The sequence below is a fragment of the Amaranthus tricolor genome, chromosome 9, assembly GCF_026212465.1.
Source record: "Amaranthus tricolor cultivar Red isolate AtriRed21 chromosome 9, ASM2621246v1, whole genome shotgun sequence".
Classification (NCBI taxonomy): Eukaryota; Viridiplantae; Streptophyta; class Magnoliopsida; order Caryophyllales; family Amaranthaceae; genus Amaranthus; species Amaranthus tricolor.
Window position 1 is genome coordinate 10,473,856 of NC_080055.1, and position 19,369 is coordinate 10,493,224.

Sequence of the window (19,369 nt, forward strand, 5' to 3'; positions counted from 1 at the left end):
TAAGAGGACCTTGGACTAAGACCCTCCCCATGGATATATCCTTCACAGAGAAACAAGATGATGAGAATTCAACACTAACATTATTATCATGACAAAATTGAGATATTGAAATAATGTTACTAGATATTGAAGGTGCATGCAAAAAATTATTTAAAACAAGAGAGCGAGAAGAAACACTCAAATTGGTGGAACTAATATTTTCAATAGTGATAACCTTACCATCACCAATAAGTAACTCCTCGGTGCCGTCATACGGATCGTGAAGAGAAAGATCGACAAGATCATTTGTCACATGGTGGAAAGCACCACTGTCAAGTAACCACACATTGTGTTGTTTGCAATGAGATTGGCGATATGAGCCTATGGCTTGGTACCAAAACCTTTGGCGGAAAGAGGTTGGACAGGTTGAACAATTTTTGGAGGTTGCACAGTTGGAAAAGATTGTTTGAAGATATTACATTGAGAGAGAACATGACCCCTTTCACCACACCACTAACATTTTCCAAGAAAAGGTTTCGGGGTACGAGAATGAGATACATAAGCATTGGTTGAGGAATGTGGAGATTTTGGCATGAGATGAATTATAGCTATGATTAGGGTTCTTTGAAGAATGCTACGTGTGGTAGCAAATGTAGTAGCAGGCAATGTTGAAAAAGTTTGAGAGTCTTGCTTCTTGATAGCAAGTTCTTTGTTGATCAATTTTTCATGGAGTTCTTCAAAACTAATTAGAGAATCTCTGCTATTAATTTTCTCAAAAAAAGATTCATATGATGCATCCAGACCCTAAAAGATTCGATCAATAAAATCTTCATGATCCAGAGGTTTTCCCAAAGACGCCAATTCGTCGGCAATGAGTTTCACAACATGCATATAGACAGTGATAGAATTGGTACCTTTTGATATAGCCTTAAGTTGATCTTTCTTTTGTTTTATGTGACCTCTACTAACCTTATTGAATGTCTTGGCTAATATATCCCACAATTCTTTGGAAGTCTTAGCTTGGGAGACTAATGAGATAAGATTGGTAGACAAAGAACCAAGAAGGGCTCCAAAGAGTAATTGATCTTGGCGAAACCAAGTAAGATGAGCAAGATTTCTTGTGGGTGCATTATCCACTGTGATTTCGGTAGGGGGTGGGGAGGAAGTGCCATTAACATACCCTATTAAATCATAACCATTGAAAATTGCAGTAATTTGAAGCTTCTAATCCAAATAATTCTTGGAGTGAAGTTTGAGAACATTGGTGAAAGAGATAGCAATAAGAGAAGTGGAATCGAGTGAATTGGGAAAGGTGGTGGACGAAGAGTTGGCCATTGAAAGCGGAATGAGAGACCGATACCATATACAAGATAGAATAAAATGAATGATTGAAAGCTTGGGATTACATTGAAAGAGAAGTAATGTATATATACAAGAAATAGCAACTGCACAATAAGAAAAAACAGAATAACTGAAAAATAACTAATTTTAGTTATTATGTTTAACATTTCAAATAGTGACACGAGAATTAGGGTGAGAATTAGGGTCAGGGTTTGTTGTTAATGAGTTTTCTTCAATAGTAGTCTTAGCTGCGCCATCATCAACGATCTTCGAGTTCTCATCCATGGAGACAACTTGGGTGATTTTGAATTGTCGCGATTCTGATCGTGATGAGTGATGAAAGAATCAAGAATATAAAGAAATGGAGACATCTAATAAAGGAAATTGGAAGAACTTCCACATCCAAAAAGTAAGAGAGATCACCAAGGTCATTTAAAGAAAACTGAGCAGCAAGGGTTATGATAAATTGTTCAAGAGCATTGTCATCACTTGCGAAAACAATGTTTTATATTGTTTTAACTTTTAAATTAAAAATAAAGCTCATAATAAAAGTGAATGATAAATAATATTGGAAAAACAAATGAGACATCTAATAAAGGAAATTGGAGGGAATATATTGTCAAGTGCTAAAACGGCTCAACAAAACCCTACTTCCACTGCCTCTTGAAGACTTGAAGTCTTTATATTGGCGCGAAGAAGCCATAAACCAATCTTCTCATTTTCCACAACTTCGCCAAACTAAAGAGCCCTAAGTTCAACCATTAACGGGGTTTCCTATTCCGATATCTTGGAAACACAGAAAGCCTAGCTTTAGTCTTATCTTGTATATACGGTTTACTCTAATAAGGAATTTATTCATTCTCAACGAACTATTACTTACAGAGATCGATCGAAAGGGAGTTTTATTTTGGCAAATATGGCATTTTGGGGTTAGTTCTCTCATTTTCTCTCTTTTCTTGTATTACATTTATAATAATTTGCAATCCTAAACTATTTGCCTTGAGATGCCATTCATATTGCAAATTATTGGTTACGAATATATAATTTTTATGCTTTTTTTTTTTTTGTGATTTTTGAATTTGTGGCTATATGGTGATTGTTTGTAGGAGTTGAAATTAAAGCTGGAAAACCATTTACTCTATCACCTGATAAATCTTGTGGAAGACTCAGAATTACTCAGGTGAGTTTCTCTGAAAATTATGTGCTGTGTCCACGTTTTTAGTTTTGTGCTTGCTTAAATAATGCGAATATTATTATTTTATAAGAGATGTTTCTATCTCATATGGTGTTTGTAAAGAATTTGGGTGTTTTATTCTTTTTCCAATTTTTTGTTGAGTGTTGTAGGCTACACTTGGGGTTGGTTCTTCTGACATTAGGAGCGTGGTTCAATGCAATGTGGGAAAGAAGACTCCTATTTTGTTGTGTTGTTTATTGCCCGATAAATCAGAGTCATGCCAATTGGATTTGGAGTTTGAAGAGACTGAAGGAGTTACTTTCTCTGTTATTGGTCCTCGTAAAGTTTACCTTACTGGTTACTTCCTAGGCAATGCTCGACGGAATTTTGTTGGAGATGACGAATCGTATCCTTATTTAAACATTGATTTCCAAGCCTTGTTTTGTTGTTATAGTGCTGTTTTTAATTGAGTTCTATGTACGTGGTTCATAGTTTACTTCTATGAATGCAGATAATGAGATGTTTCTTAATGCTTGTGATGTCAAACCTGCTTTTGGTTTGCTATTGAGTATAAAGGGGTATAAAATGATCTATAAAATAAGTTACCTATTTGGGAAGCACTGGTGTTTATTGTGTTGATTGCTTAGACTTGAATACTTATGTCCGATTTGGTACGTGCTCAACCATCTATGTTTTGGAGTTGCATATTTTGTAAAATACTATGTGGTTTCGGCCCCCAAAATTAAGTGTCTCAATAAAGAATCTCTTAATTTTTTTTGTTTTGTGATTTGTTCATGAGCTCCGTGATTTACATGGCTAATATGGGTTAGGAGAACATGCTACTAGCTGATATAAGCTTGAGAAAATCTATGCCAATTTGACTCTCTTTTTAGTTTCAATGATTCACAACTCTTGTGGCATGTTAGCATTGGTGTTTATTGTGTGGATTACTTGGACTTGAATACTTGTGTCCAACTTGGTACGTGCTCAACTGTCTATATATTTGAGTTGCATATTTTGTAAAATACTATGTGGTTTTGGCTTGGATAAAGAATCTCTTAATTTTTTTTTCGGATTTGTTCTTGAGCTCCGTGACTTATATGGCTAATATGATTTAGAAGAACATACGACTAGCTGATAAAAGCTTGAGAAAATCTACACCAATTTGACTCTCTTTTTATAGCTTTAATGTTTCACAACTCTTGTGGCATGTAAGCATTGGTGTTTATTGTGGTGATTACTTGGACTTGAATACTTGTGTCTGACTTGGTATGTGCTCAACTGTCTATGTATTGAAGTTGCATATTTTGTAAAATACTATGTGGTTTTGGGCCCCATAATTAAGTGTCTGAATAAAGAATCTCTTAATTTTTTTATTTTTCGGATTTGTTCTTGTGATCCATGACTTATATGGCTAATACGGATGAGGAGAACATACAACTAGTTGTTAAAAGCTTGAGAAAATCTATGCCAATTCAACTCTCTTTTTAGTTTTAATTTTTCACGACTCTTGTAGCATGTTTTTCCTATGAGTATGAATATTTTCATTTTGCACGAACTTTGAAGGCTTAGAAAGAAAATGCTTCTTCTTTTTTCCCATGCTTGGGATATGGTGCTAGAGTCTTAAGATTAACTACTGTCTGAAACTTACTTGTGTGTTTAATCCCTTTTTCTCCAAATTATTGGTCATTTTCCCTTGTTTTGTATTCCATTAACGTTTATGTAAGTGAATCATTTGGCGAAGATATTGGAGTCACAGATACAGACATGTCAGATGCTTTAAGTAATGATGATGACTATGAGGATAGCTTCATTGACGACACTGAGCCTCAAGTATTTTCTCCATCTTCTTCTAGCGATGAAGGTATGCATAATTTTGGGCTTTGGGGCTGTTTTGCCATTTTAATAAGCTCTTAATCAACATATAGTGTCGTATCGTAAATAATTACGTTCTATTAGAGATTGGTTGGAATGCTTCAACCTGGTATTATATTGAGGTAAAATGTGTTAGCCATTACATGATAATGGAGAGCAACTAGCTTAATATTATTATGTATTTTGAACTGATCTTTTTTGCGCTTCAAATTTAGCAATTAAATATTATCATGGGCATCTACCAAGACAATGGAAAGGCTCTTTAAGCTCATATTGTGGCACTTCTTAGTGCCCAGTTAGGTCACGTAGTGATCCAATGTGAATTTCTATATTGCATTCTCACATTATCATAAAAAAATTTAAAACATTCGGAAATCGTGAATTATATATAGCCTTTGAAATGGGATTGGGATACCTAAGACGTGTCTCGGGCTGCAACTAATAATTCTCTAAACACTTTTCCCACTCTTTTAATAAGTCCTATTAGGATATTTAGGGTGATTAAATATCCTTATCTAGCCAAGTTGCTCACATATACGATAAGGTGTGTCTACCAAGTCATAGATAAGGGAGACTCTTTGAGCTCATTGTGTGGCCTTCTTCGTGCCGTTCATAGTTTTCTACGACACGTGGTAACTGGTAACCCAATAAGGATTTCTATACATTGTCATAAAAAATTTTCAAAACTACTCGAAACCTTATAGCTGTTGAAATAGAGTACTTATTACTTAATGCCCTGACTCAGAAATCTCCAATACTTTTTTCACACTTTTTCTTGGCACTTGTAGGATATTTGGGATAATAAAACCTCTTATGTTAACCAAATTGTTCACATATACAATAAGGGCTCTTTGAGCTCATTATGTAGCCTTCTTGGTGCCATTTGTAGTTTTCTAGGGTACGTGGTGTCCCAATAAAGATTCTTATATTGCATTCTCACATTGCCATAAAAAATCTCCAAAACATCTCGAAAGCGTGTATTATAGCCTTTGAAATGAGGTACTCTGTTCTGGCTAAGAATTCTCAAAATCTTTTCCCACACTCTATATAGGTCCCTTTAGGATATTTGAGGTGTTAAAACCTCCATATTCTAGCCAAATTGCTCACATATACAATAAGATGTATCTACCAAGACCTATAAAGGGGCCTTATGAGCTCATTATGTCGTCTTCTTTTCTCTTGCTATTATTTACAGTTTTTATGGGCACATAGTGACCCAATATGGATTCCGTTATTAAATTCTTACACTGCCATAAAAAAATTTCAAACGCATCGAAAGTGTGTATCATAGCCTTCAAAATAAGGTGCTTAGGAACCTATTTTGGGCATCGACTCAGAATTCCCTAAAACTTTTTCCACCTTTTATTAGTCTTATTAGGATATTTGGGGTGATAAAACCTTTTGACACTAGTCAACCGCTCACTTCTTTTCAATACAGTGTCTACAAAGACATACAAAAGGCTCTTTGAGCTCATTATGTGACCTTCTTGATGCCTTTTCTAGTTTTCTAGGGCACGTGGTGACCTAATAAGGATTCCTATGACCTATATTGCATTCTCACATTGCATTTAAAAAATTTCAAAAGACTCTAAAGAAATGGGGTACTCAAGACCTATTGCGAATCCCGATTCAAAATTTGCCAAAACTTTTTTTGCACATTTATGATCGTGAAAAAAATTCACGTAATCTAGATTTCACTTTTAAATAAATTTGTATATATCTAAATAATTATATCAATACGACTATAAAATTCTTTTTTTTATTCACAGTTTAAAAAATGATTATTATAAGTATTTTTTTTCAAAACTTATAGAAGTCAAATAAGTTTTTATTTAGACCTTAAAACTTAAAAAGAGAACAAATATAATTGATCATCAATTATCCAAAGCATGATAATGCATATTTGTAGGATCACACGATCGTACGATCCAATTCTACCAATTTTGATCCTATCCCCTCAACGATCCTATGTAGAATCTTGATTCTAACAACCTTGATTCTTGGTGTCATTTTTAGTTTGCTAGGGTATGTGCCTATGTGGTAACCCAATGAAGAGTCCTATGCTTCATTGTGTTTGAGATTTCTTGAAAGAGTGCATTATAGCATTTAAAATGAGTTACTATGGACCTATCTTGGTTCTCGGCTTAGAATTTTCAAAACTTTTTCCACACTCTATAGGTTCCATTAGAATATATGGGGGATAAATCCTCCGTACTTCAGTCAAACTGCTCATTTAAAAGGGCCCTTTATTGTTTTTTCGAGCCCTTTGACCTAATGAGGATTTCGATTTTTCCTTTGATAAAGGGTAAGCAGACTTTCATTGAGGCTCCTTGAGCTGATTATGTGGCTTTTTTGTCCATTTATAGTTTTCTAGGGAACATGGTGACTTAATGAGGATTTTTTTTATTGCATTCACACATTTCAAAATAACACTTCCACAAAATTGTGATCTCTTAGTTTTATAAGGTGTGAGGCGCACCGAGACACAAAAGGTAGTTTTTTTTCAAGGCGTAAGGAGAAGGAGTAGGCTTTTCGTATGCGAGCGCACCAAAAGCTCACGCCTTCGATCTGCACTTTGTGCCTAGGCTCTAAGGACCTTTTGCACCTCGCACTTTTCAAAACTAAGAATGTTATATGGTTTCATTGAATGTTATCTTGCTCCATTCAATTTAAGCTGACCCTAATGATTGTATTATTAAAATCAACTTTTATGTTGTGAATTGGGCCGTTTTTGTAAATGACCTTTTTAAAACTAAGAATGTTATATGTTTTCATTGAATGTTATCTTGCTCCATTCAATGTTAGCTAACCATAATGAGTGTATTATTAGAATCAGTTTTTATGTTGTGCATTTGGTTGTTTTTGTAAATGACACAAACACTTTTACACATTCATCTACTGTACAAGTACACGAAGTTCTTTTCTATATACTAGTTTTGATTATAGTCGACATAGGCGTTTTCACAGAAATGCTTTTGGCTTTACATGATTTGTGATTTTAGTTCTTGGTTTTTTCTAGATTGATAATTAATTATTTATTTAGTTTGGTCATCAACACTTTAATTTTTCAAATAAGGTGGCATACATTGTCAAATTTGCTATTATTTCAGTAACAAACAAGAAGAAAGCTGATAGCAGAAAAAGAAGCCGCAAACGCCTAAAAAAGAAGTATGCTTTGAGCGAATCTGAAGATGGTGCGGTATGTCAACCCAATACCACTAGTGATAAGGTTGATGATAAAATAGCTGAAAACGAGCAGGAAGATCAAAAGCCTATATCCTCATTGTTTAAGGATACAATGAGCAATGAAGATTTAAAAAGGTGCAATTTATTATTTTAAATCTACAGTCCATCCCTAGACTAATTTATGTGCTGGATAATGGTGGTTTTTCTTTGTAAGGTTATCTACATTTTTCTTTGTTGATAACTGCTATTTTAAAATCTTACAATTGTGATCAGTGAAAGTATCTAGTGGCATCACCATTTAAATTAAATAAAATAGTTGTTCTAGATAGTTGTGTCATCTTGCTTTCTTTTATCTTTTTTCCTTAGTTTCTTTAGTTGCTTATTAAACCATGCAGACTCTTTAATTTACCTCAATGTTGGGTACTTGACCCTCCACGGCCTCCAGTATAGGTTTAATGTGAAATTGAAAGGCTAAAAGTTATGTGACCTATGGTTGCAACCCTGCAGATATTCTTAACGTAAAATTATAAAAATAGTTACCTGGACCAAATGTCACGTGTACCAAGTTCTTGCAACAATGTCCAATTCTAGGATAAAGCTGTAGTGGCCAACTTTATTATTCATTTTTCATGTTTTGAGGAAAGGCACACTTTTATGAATCACCAAAAATCAACCAATTCTAGGAATAGCTCTAACCATGGCATAACACCTATTGTTTTAACCTGGAAGACCACTCTCTTTTTTACTAGCTCTTTTAGGAATAACTTGCATCATACGCATTCCATGCTTCTTGCCCTCCACCAATTTGAAGGGCTATAATACAATAATTCCTGGTGGCATCATTACATTGCCGCCAAGGCTCCGAATATGGTATAACAGAGCTAGTAGAGCAGCTTGATAGTTTTTCTTATAATACCATCCTCAAATACCTCTGTGAAGCCATTTTCTGCAATTATTTAAATCAAAGAACATGTGATGAGCCATTTCTAAATCTGATTACAATGTCTGGCTATAGATGCATCCGAAGTATATCTTCTCTATGTCTTCATGTCGTTGGCCATAAAGTGGACATGAAAAATCAATTGCAACTTCAAATGTGATAAGCTGAATTCTGATTGTTAGCTTGCATGACATTTTAATCAAACTGATGAAACTATTTCTAGGAATATCCATCTTATTCCACACCCAATCAGAACATGATTAAAAGCTCTCTTCTCTTGTTAGTGTCGTCTGCACTTCTAATATGTGACCTCTTGTTATTGTTATCTGCTTTATGACTTCAGGTCGCCTGTCCTAGCTAAAATTTCGCTATAGCTTTTTGTATGTCTTTCCAGTTTCGGCTACTTGTAGGAAGAGCATATATGTAATGCAAAAGTTAGGCAGTACATTTTCAAGTTTTCAAATTCTATTATCTTGGTTCCTTGTGGATTTGGTTGCTCATGGAGTTGTATTTGTTTTTTTCTTGTTTTCTTGTTTTCATGTGCATTTTAACTTTTTTGGCGAGCAATGCCTTGTTTGCCATATCTCTTTATGTTACAGTGAGTTCTGCTGGTGGGATTTTCTTGATGTTTCTGTGATGTGGTTCTCCTTCTGTTTATCATCTTTTATTATGGATTGTCTGTCGTACAACAAATGACAGAATCTGTTGCTCGCACAGGAAGAGGCACGATGTTTCTGGAGATACAACTGCTGATGGTCCATCTCAAGACAAAAAGGCTAAGAAAAAGAAGAAAAAGAATAACAAAAATAATGAAGTGTTAATTGAACCTATAAACCCTTCTAGCATGTCAAAAATTGAGACTGATTCCTTGACAGAGACAAATGGAAGGACGCTTTCTAGCGGCTTGATTGTTGAGGAGCTTGAAGCCGGTGAGATAGATGGAAAAGTAGCCTCTTCGGGTAAGAAGGCAAGTGCTACAACCTTTTGTTGCTTATGCGTACATTATAATAGCAACATTGGAGAAATGACTGACTTAATATCCATTTCAGGTCACTATCCATTATACTGGTAGATTGAAAGACGGAGGCCAGATTTTTGACTCTTCAAATGGAAAAGATCCTCTCAAATTTCGTCTAGGTATGATTGTATGAATTGTTCATAAAGGAGCTTATTGCTTAAAATTTTGTGTCTAATAATTCTAATTCCAGGTAAAGGTCGTGTCATGGACGGACTTGATCTTGGAATCATAGGTAATACATTCTCTATTATCCTTCGTGTTGATGCATTTTTATACTTCTATGTCTTATCTTAACATGGTGTTCACCCTTAAATTTCCCCCAAAATATATCATATGTCCTGATTACTGCTGTACATCTATTTATCCATTTTCAGTTTCCTCCTTGCTTTTCTACTTGTGGCGACTCTGCAAGTATAATTGAAACATACGTTTATATGCTGTTTTTGTTAGGTATGCGAGTTGGTGGAAAGAGAAGGCTCCAAATACCGCCTGAACTAGGGTACTTCCCCCTTTTCATTTATCTCTAGTTTTGTCAATTGTAGTTGAACAAGTTTTTCTTGTTTTTCACTTTGTGCTCATTGAATACTCTCTTTCTCTAGATTTGGAAGCGAGGGCTCTAGTCGTGTTTCCCCAAACTCATGGCTGATTATGGAAGTTGAGCTGCTTCGAGTACATTGATAATTAGGTTGTTGTTAACCTCTTTCGTGTTGGCCGGTAATCAAGTACTAAGATATGTTGAATAGTGAGATATGAATGGTGCAATTTTGTTTACATCATATTAGACTGGTGGATAGAGGATGCATAAGAATCAGTTTTTGTGGCTATTTATTCTGTACATGTTGTAACTCGTACTCCCAGGAGTAATCCTTCCGCGAGGAACAAATTAGCTTCTATATCAATTTTGTTTTTGGTTGGCGCAATTGTGAGAAGAATTTACATCTACATGGAGTAAACAAGATAATTTTATCAACATTGTTTTCTGATATGCAAACTTGATTTGTTTTCTGCTCTTTTACAATTATAAATACTGTAATTTCCATGTTCTATCGACTTCTATGCAGTATCATAGCACAAGAATTTTTATGAGCTTCCATCTCACAAAATGGTTTTGGTGAAATTATGATCAAACCGAAATCTTATAACCGTGAGAAGATTTTATTCTCAATTTTTTTTCTTAAAGATGAGTTTGTGTAGGACTAGGAGAAGCAAGTTTTATATATGTATAATGTATCTCCAAGGACTCGCATGAAATTGCAACACTACCCCACCTTAACCTAAGTTAAGGTATAGGCTAGGAGCCATTTTATATCATTGAAATAATAAAATGTTATAAAACGATAACACATGTACACAAACAACTATGCTAAGATTCATAATTGTATAATATTATTGTTGGTTATTGTCATACTAACTGTGATATTTAATGTTGATGTTTATTGTGTGGATCAATGATGAGTAATAATATGATTCTAGAATGACGTATTCTTCCTCTGTAAAAGGATACATCATTCATAAGAACAAATCACCAACACACATATTGAGAGTAGTTTATTGCATTGTTAGAAACTTGAGAGTGTACTTACTTTGCTCTAACATTTGAAATCTTGAAAGAATTGTTCTCAAGATAAGGTGAGGTTTATTATAATGTATTGTTGAATCATTTATAATAAAACTACATTTGAGGGAAGGTATCCAAGATACACTTGTGTTTATGTTTCATTTGATTTTCATCTTGTTTTTCATTATTAAACCTCTTTGAGGTTTGCATTTCATAAACTATGGTAATTCAGGCAAATGGCAAAGAGCAAATTTAAAGGAAGGAATCCTAAACAAAACTACATGGCATCAAAGTCAAAGAACAACTTTAAAGACTAAAAAAAAAACTACAAGCAGCTAAGGTGTGCTACAAAGCCAAGGATCCAAGCCCGAACACAACAAAGTGGATACCTAGCTCAAGCAAGTACTCAATGGGGTCAATATCGAACCCTTAGATATACAGGTTTTAAATAAATTGGACTTTAAATGAACCGAATTTTAAATAAGCCCTTCATATACATAAATAAAACGGGCAAAAAAGGGACTCTATACAACCGCTTTTATTATTATTTTAAGCTTGAATCATGATACATTTACTATAGATTTGTAATTGTGAATAGTTTGATTTTAAATGACAAAAACAAGTACTTAAATTAGAGACATTTTAGTCAATCTAACATGCTTATTTCAAAGAAAATTTGAAAGATCAAAATTATAAATGGTTTGGGCTAGATCGGCCAAAAGCCACAACCCATATTAGCCAATTATATTTTATTGGAGCCCAACCCAAACCGATCTATTTTAACTATAGCTCAACCCGATCCTTATACGACTCATTGCACAGATATAATAAGTAGGGCACAAAGAGGCTGATGCTGTGTGCAAACAGAATAAATGCAAACTTCTACAATTTCATATTTGGAAGCGTTGCCCACAATAATCCAACCTTTTATGAATCTTCCTATAATAATTCTAACTTTTAATTAACCTCAAATAATCTAAACTTTAAGGTCACTCACCCAGGAATGAAGTTAGCTAACTAGTAATCGGTTAATTGATTAAATTTCTTTTTATCTTTATTTTATAACTAAAGTCACATTTAATTTTCCTTGTATTCAACATCAACGTGGTGGTTCAATAATTTAACTTTCCTTCCATTTCCTTTTATTAACTCTCCAAACTTGGTCAAAAAATTTCTCATATTTTGTCCAATTGAACAAGATAGCCGACCAAATCTCTCCATGTGAAGTAGCATTGCACGCGGTCATCAATGGTAAGTTTTTCTTTTTTCTTTCATCTACATTCTAATTAATTTGGGTTTGAAATTGGGGTTGACACACGGAATATGGTATTTTACAATTGATTTTATCAATTTTCATTCTCTGATTTTTTTTATTTACTTCGATTAGGCTTTAACCTGTGATGCCCTTGGAGATGTCCTTGACCTAGAATGACCTAGAATGAGAAGAAAAATTTGTGTTCATTCTGAAAAAAATTAGGAAGAAAAAATAGAAGTAATAGGAGGGGAGGTGAATTATACAGTTATGGAGGTGAATGAGAGAAAACCATAGGTTGAAGAAGAAAGAAAACGTGTAGGAAAATGGGAGGAAGCAGATCGTATAACAAAGAAGAAAGAAACGGCCAAATAATTACCTAAACAATTGATTGATATTAGCTAAACAATGTTCTATAATATCAAAGTTGAAATTATTTAGGATTAATCAAAAGTTGAGATTATTGTAGGAAAAATAGTAAAACACTGAATTTTTGTGGGCGATTTTCCTTTATGTTATCATCTAATACCACTTTTCAAATGACAGTAGATGAAAATTATTTTTGTAAGAAAAATAAGATAACTAGATAAAAACAAGTATAAGCATGAACCTAGTCAAGTGTTTTCATAGCAAATATAGCCTAAATTCTCAATACCATTAGTCCATAACCACTTTTTAGTACTAATAACTAAACGAGCCATTGATCGTTCTATCCAGATTCAATGAGTAAAGCCTGGAAGAGAACTATAAGACAAGAGTGACCTATAACCTAATAACTGAACACAATTACCTAAACTTTACTTCAGCTAACTGAAATTCAAGTATACCAGATCACAAACATAAATTGAAGGCGTAAACTGGATTTAATATTTGGTATTATAACTACAAGACGGTACCAGTTAAATTAGCTGGTATCTATGCATATTTTTTTAAAAAAATTAGCGGATATTTATACATTATTCAACTGAACTCGATAACAATAAGAAGTCGGCTTACTTTACCTTTGATTCAACTCCGAGCCTACTTGATTGACACACAGACAGAGACAACAACGGAAATGTGTATTATGCAGTCGTCGACGTTAGTATCAGAGCCAAATTTCATATTAAGTCATTAGGAAAAACATCAAGACGGGATAGTAGTGTACTTGTATCGAGGTGAGAAACAAAAACCGAAAAGATTACAAACAAGTTGGACTTTATTCAAGACTTTCAATTAATCGAGACATAAAATATACATTAAAAAGCTATAAAGCCCTGAGCCACACAGAAGGAAAAAAGGCAAAGAACTTTGAGGTTGTATACCAGCAGGATCAGCAACAGCCACTTGCAGATGCGTCAGCCGGAGGCGGTTTTTGCTTGAAGATGTTTTTCTTTCCACTGGCTGAGCCCTCAGCTAATAGGCTAGGTGTCTCTAAGATCTGCATTTACAAGTTCTCATTATCATCCACATTCTCATCGTTCAACAAAAATGTTTCCTAAGTATAAATGTCGGTGTTTTTTTAATCTAAGAAATGGAAGAATCGTGTACATGCTTACCTTCAACACAAGCTCCTCAAAGCATTGCTGCACGTTTACACGAGTTTTTGCACTACATTCAATAAATAAGCATCCGTACTCTCTAGCAAAGTCTATCCCTTCCTTCTTAGTGACAACTCTTTCACTCTCCTACCAAGAAAACACAATAAACTGGCAATTAAGTGAAGAAAAGTTGTTGGACATGGCAGCATAGTAGATCAAACAGCTGAAGCACGTAGGTAATCATTGCTAAAATATATTTGACATGTTAAGAATCATGTTTTGTCTTAGTTGGAGCATTTACGATTTTCCCCAAGTAAGGTTTTGGGTTCGACTCTCGCTGTCTTCCCTCAGCCTACACTGTACTTAAAAAAAATATTCGACATAGAGAAAAAGAAACAAGCATGGAGACTTGAGGGATTAAAATGCAAATGCTAAAGAAAACTGCAATATTGTATATGTGATCAATATTTTAGATACATGATTCATATTTTTTTACTTTAGACGGGTCAACACTTCTGCTACAAGAAAAACGCAGGTCTCTTAGGTCAAAACCGTGTTGATAATTTGGTTTTAAAGACTGGACTAGAATTCTACTTGATCTTTACGCAACTCCATCCTATGTTACATAAAATTCCTTCCCCTAGCGCATAGGGCTGAGAGAAATTAATGAATCCCAACAGAAGTTAATCATATTCATTAGTCTTTGATCACTAAGGTTTATCCTTTCTCTTTTGAGAGATTGGAACCCAAGGGGCATTCTAAGGGGCCAAGGGGAAGATAAGTCAAGACAAAAACCAAGCAACTGGAGTGACAATGCAAACCTTATCAACTTTATTTCCAACAAGCATCTTGATACAATCTTGATTAGTCGAATAGAGATCAATTTCCTTTGACCATATGTCCTTTAGATTGGTAAATGTGTCCCTCCTCGTTACATCGTACGCTGTCCCACATGTAAAGAAAAATAAGTGATCCCACTGCAAACAATGACGGTTCAAGCAAGACTATATAGCTTGTCATTAACATGACCGTCATCAAACAAAATATGCCTCAACATCCACACATAACTGACAAAATAAACAAAAAAAGGAAAAGCAGCACCCAAACAATCAGCAAAGCGAAAGAAACAACTTTCACATAACGATCACTTCAAGTTCAGTACTATTAAGCTACAAAACTAAACTATTTTCAAAGATTTCTAACATGCAAACTATGCTGTAACAAAGAAATGAAACATCCCACTAAGACTAAAAACCATGTGCAAACAGGAGAATGAGAAAATGGAAACACCATATCACAATAGAAAAAATTAGAGTTATGTACACTATTGTTGTTCCTCATGAAATGTGTACGTACTATTGTGATAACAAAGAACAACTAGAACCTTTACTGCAAGACCAACCAGAAAATCAAGATTACGTATAAGAACCAACCACAAAGAAGCCAAAACTTTACCCATGATAATTCCTTGTGCTCCTCTATAATATGAGCTTGTTAATGTTCTGAATCTTTCTTGACCAGCTGCAAGAAAGTAGATATAATCCATTAGACAGTACTTAAAAGTCTACCCTGCAACAGAATAGAAGTCCCCAAAACTAAGAAGCCTTTTTTTAAAGCAATAATTAACTGAAGATATGGTGTACATGATTCGCAGTTCCGCGGGCCAGTTTCTGCCAACGGTTCCACAGGTTCGTCCGAATTTTTTTTGGAACCTTAACGGTTTGCGGTTCGGACCGGTTCGGAACCTGTCGCTGACGGTTCCGGTTCCGAGAAGGTTCTTCGGTGGTTCGAGACCAGTTGGGTTCCGGTAACCCGCCCCGTGGCCATCACTAAGCACGGCCTATAACGTTCTGAGTAAACTTGTCAGATAACAGCTTATTTACAAAAGCTGATATGCACTAATCTTTGGCTTTGAATTATGGTCTCAATCAAAATGGATATACTTTAAAATGCAGATGATTAGTGCCTCTTGTATCAAACTTCAAAGACCCAATAGCAACAACATTAACTATCACGTGTGTAACACTTAATGAGTCAGGAGGCATTCAGTTATCACTCATCACCGACAACATTCCATTCCCTCGCTGCCAATTGACAAATATAATCCCTGGTGATTCTTGGGTTAGCAGCGGTACTATAAATGTGCAATGGAAATCAACAAGCCGAAAACACTGGGCATACACCATTCATGAAATAGGCCAACAAGATATTCATAAGCAGTTTCAAATGTTTCTTAAAATTGTTGAAATCATCATAGATAAACTGATAAGAGCTTCGACTCCCTAAATTTGTGCCGAGGAAAACACCTCCCAATAACAAAAAGCAGCTGAACTAGATTAATCAAATGAACGATACCAGTGGAGCACTAACTGCACCCAACGATGAAGACTATTTGTACTGTTGATGTATGTAAACATGACTAGGAAGAACACAAAGCTTCTAGTTGACAAATATTGTACACAAGTATTATTGAAGGGAAAGTACTCTTGAAACACTAGAATCCGTTACCTGTATCCCAAATGGCAAGCTTCAGCATTTTACCCCCAAGATTTACATACTTGACCTTAAAATCAACACCTATACAATGGAAAAGGAAACAACATAAACAAGAGAATAAACTCAACTGATATTTGATAAAGCCACAACAAATGCTGCTAAAAAAGAAAAAACATACAAAACAAAAAAACTAATTCGAATAATGTCAAAAAATATGCTTGCTTCTTATTACATCAAAATATAAAGACAAACATATGGCTTCAGAAAACCTTCAACATTCAAATTGTCTGCATAAAGTTCAGTATTTTAAATTTCATAAGCGTTAAGTCTCCTGACATTGATAACTCCTAGAATATGAAACATTTTGATGGAAGCATTTGAGTCGATTCGAGATACTCACAACTTGTATTTAGCAGTAAGTGAAAATCCGAATACAAGGACAACTTCAAAACCTTTGAGTTATGATCCTTGGACTCCAGCATGCGGTCAAACGACAAAAAGTATAGCATGACTAATTCTCAAGCTGAAGATGTAGAGACAAGGATACAGGTGTTCAAGGTTATGATTGCGAGAAGTGAATATGGATATTTCTTAGAAACATGGATTAATCCTTTCCATTTGCAAAAGCAGTCGAGTGTAAAGGTCTTTTTGCAATGATAGTATCCAATATGAATGAATTAAAAATGAAGAGTTTGAGCATCATAGTCTTGAGACTTGAAAGAAATCTATACTTTAGATAGAAGGTCACTGAAAGTTCCATCTTGACAATATAGCTAATAATAACATATGGGAGCGAGTGATAGGCATCATACGCATCTTCAAGACAAGCCTTGTTGCATGTCTCACCAATCCTAGAGCTCAAAAGACTCTTAAAACAGCTCATTTCACAAGGTGTTCTGTGCAATCATTTGTGCAGAATGCTTAGCATAAGCCAATGATCTCTTTTTCTCTAGCTAACCACTAGCTCTACTTCATACAGATGTGCGCCTTCATGTTGTTCACAATGAAAGGTAACCTTAGCACAACAATGAGCTATTTCACAAGCAGAATCAAGTAGCGAATATTCATCGGAAGCATAATTGAAGACATATTACAGAGTAAAACTCATCAAACAACAAAAATACCTTTTTATATTGAATCCAAAAAGAAAAACAAGAGTAAAAATCAAGCTTTCAACATAAAGTTAAAATCTCGTCATACTCCTTACTTGCTAAAACAACCGATACACTTAGCAATTCTCCTAATATTACCAAAACACTTTTATAGAAAATCAATACAATGTCTTTATAAGTTATAAACACAATATCTAAAAAATAAGCATTACCAATGTTTCAGATACACTACAAAATCATAACTCATCAACCCACAAACAAAAAGGTACCCCCAATCCAAAATGTCTTTAGATTGATGTTTATGATACATTACAATCAAAAACTATCAACCCACAAACAAAAAAGGTACCCTTTCTAATAAACCGTAAAAAGAAAAGAAACTGGATCAAAATCAAGGGTAAGAAATCATACCAATCGTTGGAGAAAGATCTTCAAAAGTATCAGAGGTGAAACTCAATAAAAGACTACTCTTTCCGACACCGGAATCACCAATCATCAACAATTTGAATAAATAATCAAATTCCGGTGCATTTGATTCCATCTTTCAAAGATTTAACCTTCAATAAAACTACAGAAAAAGGAAATTATTCAACAACTGAAAAAAAGGTAGGAGATTGTAATAATTTACAATATGTAGATTGTAGTAGAGACAAGAAATTACCAGATAACAATGAAAATTGATTGCTTCAAATGGGGAAAAACTAAGAAAAGGGGGAATTGTAATTTTTGTTTAGGTTAATTTCTTTTTTTTTTTTGGCAAAGAAATCTGCTTAGTAAATGACCGCCCAGACTAAAAATGACCGCTTTTGACTTTGCTGGTTCGGCAACCCGTTATTGTCTTCTCCTTTGATTTTACTTTATTAAAGACTCCCCGCGTATTTTTTTAATTGCAACTAGCATCTCATTCGGGCAGTATCGTTCCTAATAATTTTTAGACTCTAAGCAAAAAGAAAAAAAAGTCTTTATATAAGTAAAATTTTGGTTATTTTTTCTCTAACTATATAGTTTAGTAAACATGCGTTTAACTAAGAAAGCTAATACAAATACTAATTTTTAATTATAAAGATTAACTTAATTTGGGCCCCTTCATGAGTTGGGCACTAGACAGTTGCACCTCAAAACTACCCTTAAGAAGGACCATGAATTTGTGTCAATCCTGTGTCGGAGCCAGAGTGAGCCATGTGCTTGGTGGGCAGTGCCATGACCATAGCGGGCTAGCGCCACCCTTGACCAATGGCCGTGATACATCACAAGCACAAATTTATTTATTTTTCATTAAAGTTTAGATATAAAATGGCGGATTTAACAGAACGCACTAGCGGTCGTGATAGTAGGCCACATTTCAATATCATGCTATCTCGCAAAATGATAACTATAATACGTCGATGATCTAGTACTAACAATTGACAAGTTGTGTTGTGCCCGTCTCCACCTAACCCAACCCCACCAATGCTCATATGTGGTTGCATCATTTTAGGTTTTTATGCTATTTATGTGTGTAAGCTTTTCGATGTAGTATAGTACATTGAGAAGGAAAGAGAAATATTGTCTTTTGATTATTTATATATTCAACTTTGTATAATTAAAGATTATAGGGAATTAAAAATTATGATTAATCCAGTTTTTTAAGATTTATCACATTATTTTTGTGACAGAAGTTGGACAATCACGACATATAGATAGAGATCAATTCTCCCCTCCCTTCTCCTAGGGGATTCTTACCATAGATTCAAATTTATTTTGATAGAAAATTTGTATTACAAAAATATGCAATTAAATCTCATTTAACTATATATAATCATATAAATCACTTATAATTAAACACTAAACAATTGTATATGAAGATTTTCGGTTGGAAATAGTACAAACATGAGAGTGAATGTTAATTATATAGTTCAAACATGAGAGTGAATGTCAT

General features: G+C 34.4%; 2 protein-coding genes across 2 annotated transcripts; one reads left to right on the plus strand and one right to left on the minus strand.

Moving 5' to 3' along the window:
- Positions 1-1,975: 1,975 nt before the first annotated feature.
- Positions 1,976-10,531, plus strand: LOC130823151 (peptidyl-prolyl cis-trans isomerase FKBP43-like). Its single transcript, XM_057687774.1, has 10 exons — positions 1,976-2,249; positions 2,427-2,500; positions 2,665-2,900; positions 4,222-4,358; positions 7,480-7,690; positions 9,213-9,462; positions 9,545-9,632; positions 9,704-9,745; positions 9,964-10,012; positions 10,113-10,531. The coding sequence occupies exons 1-10, from the start codon at positions 2,237-2,239 to the stop codon at positions 10,189-10,191; spliced, it is 1,179 nt and encodes a 392-aa protein (XP_057543757.1). The 5' UTR covers positions 1,976-2,236; the 3' UTR covers positions 10,192-10,531.
- A 2,873-nt stretch (positions 10,532-13,404) lies between these two features.
- On the minus strand, positions 13,405-18,361 carry LOC130823153 (ras-related protein RABC1-like). Its single transcript, XM_057687777.1, has 7 exons — positions 18,113-18,361; positions 17,863-18,019; positions 16,352-16,420; positions 15,299-15,364; positions 14,665-14,786; positions 13,862-13,990; positions 13,405-13,743 (listed from the first exon to the last, which is right to left on the minus strand). Exons 2-7 carry the CDS (start codon positions 17,990-17,992, stop codon positions 13,636-13,638), a joined length of 624 nt encoding a protein of 207 aa, XP_057543760.1. The 5' UTR covers positions 17,993-18,019; positions 18,113-18,361; the 3' UTR covers positions 13,405-13,635.
- Positions 18,362-19,369: the final 1,008 nt, after the last annotated feature.